Consider the following 10,000-nt stretch of genomic DNA (forward strand, 5'->3'; position numbering starts at 1 on the left):
CAGTGTGAGGGGAGTATTACAAAAATAAGTACAGGGTTTAACCACATATGTTCTATTTTAAGTCACTGGAATATTTGATTTATTCCTCATATCACTTTTTAAGCCCACTTAGGGTTAAGTTACAGCGTTCATGTTTGCTTGGGTGCAACTGTAAAATAAAATGAGTGTGTTTAGTATCTGTCAAAACATATTATTCATTTGAAATGCCAACTCGATATTCATTCTGAGGGTTCCAATGCTAATAGTGTTTTTCTTTGGGGCAGTGCCCAATGGCTTCTGGTCCTGGCACTGTGGACAGAGCCTGGCCGCTTTTTAGAAAATGATTTTGTTTCCATCACCACCACCACCAAGCTGAATAACTAGGCTTTGGTGTTGAAACAAATAATAAAGGTACAGTGAAAGCTAGGTTTACGGACTTGATTGGTTGCTGAACAGGGTTCGTTGTTGAAGTCAAAGTCTCCATAAGAATGTAATGTAAGCATTAATAATGGGTTCCAGCTTCGACAAAAGTCCATATTTCAGTAAAGCACTACAAGTACTGAGTATCAAACATTACAAGGATGAATCAATATTCTATTTAAATGTTCTATTCAAAAGCCAAAACAACAACTAGCTGAACTGTCCTTATTTGCAGCCACCCTGCCGACACACGCACACATTGTCACTAGCTGTGTGGTGCACTCAGTTTGATATCACAAAACTCCTTCACTTTTCCAGCCAAGTCGTTACAGTGATTAGGAATATTTAAAAGGATCAACTTTACCTGAATCTTCTTGCTGCGCAGTGGAAGGGAGGGGGGCGAGGGGAGGGCCGTGTTGACGAAGCTGTGGATACTTCCTGAATTGTTTTCTTTGGAGTTTAGCATATTGAGCTGGCAAAACTCGACTGTAAAAAGGCTAACAACATTTAACAAGCACACCAATTAGCAATCAGCACTTTAGCTAACGATGGTCAGAGCCTGGCCACATTTTAGAAAATAATTTTGTTTCCATCACTACTATTATTATTGAAGCAAATAATAGAGGTACAGTGAAACCTAGATTTACGGACTTGATTGGTTCCTGAACAGGGTTCGTAAATAGAAAAGTTAATTTATTGAAGCAAATTTCTCCATGAGAATGTAATGTAAGCATTAATAGTGGATTCCAGCCTCGACAAAAGTCCATATTTCAGTAAAGCACTATAAGTACTGAGTATCAAACATTACAAGGATGAATTAATGTTCTATTTATAGTATTTTTCGGAGTATAAGTCGCTCCAGAGTATAAGTCGCACCGGCCGAAAATGCATAATAAAGAAGGAAAAAAACATATATAAGTCGCACTGGAGTATAAGTCGCATTTTTGGGGGGAATGTATTTTATGAAGCTAACACCAAGAATAGACATTTGAAAGGCAATTTAAAATAAATAAAGAATAGTGAGAAGGTGCCTGGTATGTTAACGTAACATATTATGGTAAGAGTCATTCAAATAACTATAACATATAGAACATGCTATACGTTTACCAAACAATCTGTCACTCCTAATCGCTAAATCCCATGAAATCTTATACGTCTAGTCTCTTACGTGAATGAGATCAATAATATTATTTGATATTTTACGCTAATGTGTTAATAATTTCACACATAAGTCGCTCCTGAATATAAGTCGCACCCCTGGCCAAACTATGAAAAAAACTGCGACTCGTAGTCTTAAAAATACGGTAAATGTTCTATTCAAAAGCCAAAACAACAACTAGCTGAACTGTCCTTATTTGTAGCCACCCTGCCGACACACGCACACATTGTCACTAGCTGTGTGGTGCACTGACATCACGAAACCCCTTAACTTTTCCAGCCAAGTCGTTACAGTGATTAGCACCCCTGGCCAAACTATGAAAAAAACTGCGACTTATAGTTTTAAAAATACGGTAAATGTTCTATTCAAAAGCCAAAACAACAACTAGCTGAACCGTCCTTATTTGTAGCCACCCTGCCGACACACGCACACATTGTCACTAGCTGTGTGGTGCACTGACATCACGAAACTCCTTAACTTTTCCAGCCAAGTCGTTACAGTGATTAGCACCCCTGGCCAAACTATGAAAAAAACTGCGACTTATAGTTTTAAAAATACGGTAAATGTTCTATTCAAAAGCCAAAACAACAACTAGCTGAACCGTCCTTATTTGTAGCCACCCTGCCGACACACGCACACATTGTCACTAGCTGTGTGGTGCACTGACATCACGAAACCCCTTAACTTTTCCAGCCAAGTCGTTAGAGTGATTAGCACCCCTGGCCAAACTATGAAAAAAACTGCGACTCATAGTCTTAAAAATACGGTAAATGTTCTATTCAAAAGCCAAAACAACAACTAGCTGAACCGTCCTTATTTGTAGCCACCCTGCCGACACACGCACACATTGTCACTAGCTGTGTGGTGCACTGACATCACGAAACCCCTTAACTTTTCCAGCCAAGTCGTTAGAGTGATTAGCACCCCTGGCCAAACTATGAAAAAAACTGCGACTTGTAGTCTTAAAAATACGGTAAATGTTCTATTCAAAAGCCAAAACAACAACTAGCTGAACCGTCCTTATTTGTAGCCACCCTGCCGACACACGCACACATTGTCACTAGCTGTGTGGTGCACTGACATCACAAAACCCCTTAACTTTTCCAGCCAAGTCGTTACAGTGATTAGCACCCCTGGCCAAACTATGAAAAAAACTGCGACTTATCGTCTTAAAAATACGGTAAATGTTCTATTCAAAAGCCAAAACAACAACTAGCTGAACTGTCCTTATTTGTAGCCACCCTGCCGACACACGCACACATTGTCACTAGCTGTGTGGTGCACTGACATCACGAAACCCCTTAACTTTTCCAGCCAAGTCGTTACAGTGATTAGCAATATAAAAAAACAAAAAAACATTACCTCAATCTTCTTGGTGCGCAGTGGAAGGGAGGAGGAAGGGGAGGGCAGTGTCGACAAAGCTGTGGATACTTCCTGAATGTTTCAAACTACACGTTGTTCGCAATTGTTTTCTATTGGAGTTTAGCATATTGTGCGGGCAAAACTCGAATGTAAAAAGGCTAACAACAACACTTAATAAGCACACAAAGTAGCAATCAGCCCATTAGCCAACGACTGCACTGCTCGGCTGACTGAATGAGCAGAGATAAATGTATATGATAATGACAGAATGGGTGGAGGAAACGTTAGCACGCAGACGAGGTTGGTACAACAGAGCTTATTTCTGTTCAGTCTGTGGTTCGGAAATCCTATAATGAGATGTTGGTTAATCAAGGTTGCACTGTATTTAGAACATAATACAAGCTCATACAAAACCCAAAAGCAGTGAAGTTGTCACGTTGTGTAATGTGTAAATAGAAACAGAATACAAAGATTTGCAAATCCTTTTCCACTTATATTCAATTGAATAGACTGCAAAGTCAAGATATTTCATGTTCCAACTGACAGTGGTTTTCTGAAGGGTTCCTGAGCCCATGTGGGGATATTTTTTACACACTGATGTCTGCATTTTTACCACTGTGTTACATGGCCTTTCCTTTTAACAACACTCAGTAAAGGTTTGGGAAGTGAGGAGACACATTTGAAGTACAATTCTTTCCCATTCTTGCTTGATGTACAGCTTAAGTTGTTCAACAGTCCAGGGTCTCCGTTGTGGTATTTTAGGCTTCATATTGCGCCACACATTTTCAATGGGAGAAAGGTCTGGACTACAGGCAGGCTGGGTGTTGTCGATAAATGGCTTTGGCTTTGCATAGGAGAGTTTTAACTTGCACTTACAGATGTAGCGACCAACTGTAGTTACTGACAGTGGTTTTCTGAAGTGTTCCTGAGCCCATGTGGTGATATCCTTTACACACTGATGTGGCTTTTTGATGCAGTGCCGCCTGAGGGATCCAAGGTGCGTAATATCATGGCTTACGTGCAGTGATTTCTCCAGATTCTCTGAACCTTTTGATGATATTACGGAGCGTGGATGGGGAAATCCCTAAATTCCTTGCAATAGCTGGTTGAGAGATGTTCTTAAACTGTCCGACTATTTACTAACGCATTTGTTGACAAAGTGGCGACCCTCGCCCCGTCCTTGTTTGTGAATGACTGAGCATTTCATGGAAGCTGTTTTTACACCCAATCATGGCACCCACCTGTTCCCAATTAGCTTGTTCACCTGTGGGATGTTCCAAATAAGTCTTTGATGAGCATTCCTCAACTTATCAGTCTTTTTTGCCACTTGTATCAGTTTTTTTGAAACATGTTGCAGGCATCAAATTCCAAATGAGCTAATATTTGCAAGAAAATAACAGTTTCTCAGTTCGAATGTTAAGTATCTTGTCTTTGCAGTCTATTCAATTGAATATAAGTTGAAAAGGATTTGCAAATCATTGTATTTTGTTTTTATTTACTATATACAATATGTGCCAACTTCACTGCTTTTGTAAATAAAGGGGAATTTGGTCTCCTTGTTACTTCGGTCTATCTATCTGTGTGTGATTGGCATTATAATTCCAGGCTGGCGACCAAACGGCCACTCTGCTGACTCTGTACGCCCTGATGGACTATGACCTGAAGCAAGAGACGTACCATCTGGCCATTCAAGACTCTGGTGGCCTCAAAGTCCTGACTAACATTCTGCATTTGGAAGAAGTCAATCTACAAGTAAGCCAAAAAGGATCCGCAGACACGATCTCGGCCAACGACATGTGCCAATTTGTGTTTTGTATATACAATCTAAAGTGCTTGGCAGAGTGCCTAGCTGTAAAGCTGAACAGTGTGGTCTTATACAAACCTTTTTATGGAAACAAATACATATTACCTTCAAACTGTCAAATGTATTTGCTATTTGATTAGCTTGGATCTCTGGGAATTCTGAGAGAGATTAGCCTCAACCCGCAAACCCGCCGGGCCATTGTTGACAACGGTGGACTGCGGAGCATCGTCAATGCCCTGGACTCGCGAAACAAAGACGTAAAGGCCTTGGCTGCGGAGACTATTGCAAACTTGACCAGCTTCCGCCGGGCGAGGAGGACCGTCAGGAGGTACAACGGTATTAGTAAACTTGTGAGTATTGTTCATGCAGTAGGAGAACGTTATTTTTGGATGTTTTGACTACAGAAGAAATCAGCAGTGCATTCACAAACACACAAAAGATAGTGGTTTGTTTCAAGTGCTGAGGCCAATCAGATAGAATGTCTCCTTACGTCCTCTGACCTGCATTCATGTTTGTTGACCAAGCGCCCGGTGATTAAGACCACACCGTTGTATATTTTCCTCAGACCTGAAATCAGATGTTCTAATGTGCGAGTCACCCAGAAGGGCCAGATTAATTTCACGCTATGGTATGAGACCACCTTTGAACCAGGCACTGATAGCCCTGCCTGCTCTCTGCCTCGTTAGTCCACTACTCCCCATTCAAACCGAATAATGGCTTTTTGGGTTTGACAAGGTTTTCCACATCTCAATAGAAGTCTGCTCCGTCCGCATGTTTTTTTTTTTTTTTTTTAAGAATTTATTCATCAATCCAACAAAACAATACACAACAATACCATAATGATGCAATCCAAAACCAAACCCGACCCAGCAACATTCAGAATAGCAATAAACAGAGCAATTGAGAGGAGACACAAACATGACGCAGAACAATCTAAAAGTAGTGAAACAAAAATGAATATCAACAACAGTATCAATATTAGTAACAATTTCAACAAAGCAGTGATTAAAAATCCCTCATTGACATTATCATTACAAACATTAATAAAAAAAATAAAAAATTAACAATAGTGTCACAGTGGCTTACACTTGCATCACATCTCATAAAATTGACAACACATTGTGTACAATATTGTCCACAAAGATAGAATAAGTCATATTTTTGGTTCATTTAATAGTTAAAACAAATTTAATTAATGGATCCCATATTCCAATATATGACTCATTCTCTAAACTAAATGCAGTTTTTTCTACTGATATCATCTCCATAGCTTGTGTGTACCAGTCAGAATGTGTTGGACTATCAACATCTATCCATTTTTTTAATATTACCCTTTTTGTTATGATGCATATTGAAAGAAATGCATTTTTACTCTTTGATTCAGACACATTACTAAATTGATGGAGATCCCCAAGAATACAAGTTTGCAGTGTCATTGGGATGTTTATATTAAGGACTGTGATTGCTTCTTTTGTTGTTTTCAACCATAGCTTTTTTTATTCTCTGACATTCCCACAATAAATGAACAGGAGTTGCATCGGCTGCCCGACACTTCATACATAACTTGCTATCTACTACACCAATTTTAAACAGCTGAAAAGATGTCAAATAAAATCTATTCAAGATCTTAAATTGAGTCAGTTTATCTTTAATGCTTCTAAAGGGCCTATTGGCATTTTTCCAAATAGCATTCCATGATATGTCTCTTTCATCTAAAATGTTTAAGTCCATCATCCATTTCCGAACACATGCATCATTTGCATTTCTAGTGTGTTCATTTATTATTCCATAGAATAGTTTAATTAATTTCTTAATTGTATCTTGATTAAAAAGTGCATCTTCCAGTTCATGGCTATTTAAAGACATACTTTCAGAGGATATGCATTTATTTACAGCGTGTTTTAAAGAGATAAAATTAAAAAAATGATTTCTGGGTACATTATATTGATCAACTAAATCATTGAACGGTTTGAGTTTTTATTAATAATATGATGAGGTTTAGTAATACCTCTGTCTTTCCATGTTGTCCATTTAACCACATTTTTATTAATTATGATATTAGGATTGTACCAAAGCGGTTGATTTACAGATGTCATTGAGTTGATTCCTAGTATTTTCTGACACAGTTTTAGAATGTTAAAGGTGGCTTCTATTGGGCTCTGCCTCAATTCATTAGGTATTTTTTTTAAATAATATGAACTGCTCCGTCCGCATGTTTGTGATCAGGTGAAGCTGCTGGACTGCAACGCTGATTTGGCCAACGTGGACCCAAAGCAGGAGAAGGACGTTGAGGTCGCCCGCTTTGGCGTTATAGCCCTCTGGAGCTGCAGCAAGAGTCCCAAAAACCAAGAAGCCATCCATAAGGCGGGGGGCATCCCTCTGCTGGGACGCTTGCTCAAGTCTCCACAAATGAACATGCTCATCCCCGTGGTGGGCATCCTGCAGAACTGTGCCACGGAGGTGAACATAATGGCCGTTTACAATTCAATCTTCAAGATAAAGAGTTTGTGGCCCATTAATTGTTCTGTTACAGGAAAGTTGCCAGGATGCTATTCAGACTGAAGGCATCGTCAAGGATTTGGTCCAACACCTGGGCAATGACAACGATGCACTCCGGATTCATTGTGCCAATGTTATCTTCAAGGTAAAATTATTTTCACCGAATTATCCTCTTTCCCACTGTGGCCGTATGAAGGGGAATTGGAAAACAAAAAACTATTTGTTTATCTGAATTAGGGCTTCCGGAGATTGGAATTTGTAAGAATAATTTTTGCCTGAGAAGTGGACATAGAAGTCTACAAACACACACCATCCCTCAATACTGATTCAAATGACGTTGAGGCATACTTTGCATAACAATTAGTGCTGGTGCCTCACAATGAGACCATCCTGGGTTCGATCCCCAGGCTCGGGGCCTTTCTCTATGGAGTATACATGTTCCCTCCGGCTTCCTTCCACCTCCAAAGACATGCACCAGGGGATAAGTTGATTGGCAACACTAAATTGGTATGGAAGTATTATTGTAGCAAAAGGTATTTGCAAACATGTATCTCCATCTGTGCACGTGTAATCAATGTGCACGTGTAATCAATGTGTATGAATTTGTGTGTCTATATCAGGAGTCACCAACGTAGTGCCCGCGGGCACCAGGTCGCCCGTAAGGACCAGATGAGTCGCCCGCTGGCCTGTTCTAAAAATAGCTCAAATAGCAGCACTTACCAGTGAGCTGCCTCTATTTTTTAAATTGTATTTATTTACTAGTGTGACAGTCCTAACTGTCGTGCGGGTTCTCAGGACCATCCAGGGAAGACATTGTCGTGAGATGGTTTAGACTTCTTTATTATTTCAATCACAGAGTCTTTTGCGTGCTTTTCAGCAGCTGTCTTTTTTCTCACGTGAGCACACGAATGGTTTCATCCCGTCTGCTTTTCAGCAGCACGTCGCCGTCGTTTGCGTGGCAGCAGAGGATGGTTTCCTCCCGTCCGCCGTCTTTTTCCGTCTCCTCCCTTGATGTTCACGTCTCTCGCCCTTTTATACGGTCCAAGAGGGTGATTGCACTGTCCACAGCTGCGCGCTCCACGCACCTTATGCTGATTGCGGCGTCGCTCCCAGCGCGCCCCGCTTTGCCGCTCGCTCATCCGCCTCCTCGCCGCCATCTTGGAGCGGGCGCCGTCGGTCCGCCGGCCCCGCCTCCCCACAACTAGCAAGCTGGTCTCGCTTTGCTCAACATTTTTAATTCTAGGAGAGACAAAACTCAAATAGAATTTGAAAATCCAAGAAAATATTGTAAAGACTTGGTCTTCACTTGTTTAAATAAATTCATTTATTTTTTTACTTTGCTTCTTATAACTTTCAGAAAGACAATTTTAGAGAAAAAATACAACCTTAAAAATGATTTTAGGATTTTTAAACACATATACCTTTTTACCTTTTAAATTCCTTCCTCTTCTTTCCTGACAATTTAAATCAATGTTCAAGTAAATTTATTTTTTTATTGTAAAGAATAATAAATCAATTGTAATTTAATTCTTCATTTTAACTTCTGTTTTTTCGACGAAGAACATTTGTGAAATATTTCTTCAAACTTATTATGATTAAAATTCAAAAAAATTATTCTGGCAAATCTAGAAAATCTGTAGAATCAAATTTAAATCTTAATTCAAAGTCTTTTGAATTTCTTTTAAAATTTTTGTTCTGGAAAATCTAGAAGAAATAATGATTTGTCTTTGTTAGAAATTTAGCTTGGTCCAATTTGTTATATATTCTAACAAAGTGCAGATTGGATTTTAACCTATTTAAAACATGTCTTAATCAGGAAAAATTACTAACAATGTTCCATAAATTCTTTTTTTAATTTTTTTAATTTTACATGAGTTATTATTTGTACAAACATGGTGCAAAGTAATTCATGATTTGTTAAAAAAAATGTTAGTAGCTAGCTAGTTAAAATGGGATATTGTGATTTCACAAGACTGTCTTAGAAGTGATCATTTGAAAATGTTCAATTTGAAAAATGTGCACTTAGAGAAAATATAAAAATAAAGTGTTGCATATTGATATTTATCTGTTTCTATATATATTTAATGTGAGAAATCATTAAGATGATCAGTGTTTCCACAAAGATAAATATCATTAATTATTAATAATGACAATAATAAGGTAAATTGAGCAAATTGGCTATTTCTGGCAATTTATTTAAGTGTGTATCAAACTGGTAGCCCTTCGCATTAATCACTACCCAAGAAGTAGCTCTTGCTTTCAAAAAGGTTGGTGACCCCTGGTCTATATCAATCCGAGTGTGTGTATTCAGATCCGCGTACGCGTGTTTTAAGTTGTCTGTTGTTTACACCTGACTTTTGCTGCACTTCTGCCGTGTAAGATTTGAACGTGTGCATCCGTATTAGTTGGCGTGTAATAGGGCTGGGTGATATATGGAATATAGTCGATATATCGCGGGTTTGTCTCTGTTCGATATAGAAAATGACTATATGGTGATATTGGAGTATACGTTCTCACGCAGTTGCTTTTAGATGCGGGCATTACACTACATGCTTTTCTCACTCTTTCTTGTCTCTCCTTCTCACAGAGACATAAAACAAGCGCACCTTCTTCCATACGTCACATACTGTCGCGCGTGCAACGTCATACACTCTCGCCGAGCAGAGAGGTAGCGGCATGGGTAAAGTTAGCTGTCGTGTTAGCGGTGCGGTGCGAGTGGTAATACGAGAGAAAGAAGGTGCGAATCTGGTAACAAATGAAGGAGTAAGTAATTCCCA

The 10,000-nt window shown here is 39.2% G+C and overlaps 1 protein-coding gene across 2 annotated transcripts in view; it reads left to right on the forward strand.

Moving 5' to 3' along the window:
* The window catches only part of LOC133630263 (outer dynein arm-docking complex subunit 2-like), a 153,455-nt gene that overhangs the window by 53,012 nt on the left and 90,443 nt on the right, over window positions 1-10,000 (forward strand). For both annotated transcript variants that reach the window (XM_062021745.1, XM_062021746.1), the window contains 4 exons: window positions 4,526-4,672; window positions 4,865-5,074; window positions 6,951-7,184; window positions 7,258-7,368. In XM_062021745.1, coding sequence (XP_061877729.1) covers window positions 4,526-4,672; window positions 4,865-5,074; window positions 6,951-7,184; window positions 7,258-7,368 — 702 coding nt within the window. The remainder of the gene's footprint in view (window positions 1-4,525; window positions 4,673-4,864; window positions 5,075-6,950; window positions 7,185-7,257; window positions 7,369-10,000) is intronic.

The sequence above is a fragment of the Entelurus aequoreus genome, linkage group LG15, assembly GCF_033978785.1.
Source record: "Entelurus aequoreus isolate RoL-2023_Sb linkage group LG15, RoL_Eaeq_v1.1, whole genome shotgun sequence".
In the NCBI taxonomy this organism is placed as follows: domain Eukaryota; kingdom Metazoa; phylum Chordata; class Actinopteri; order Syngnathiformes; family Syngnathidae; genus Entelurus; species Entelurus aequoreus.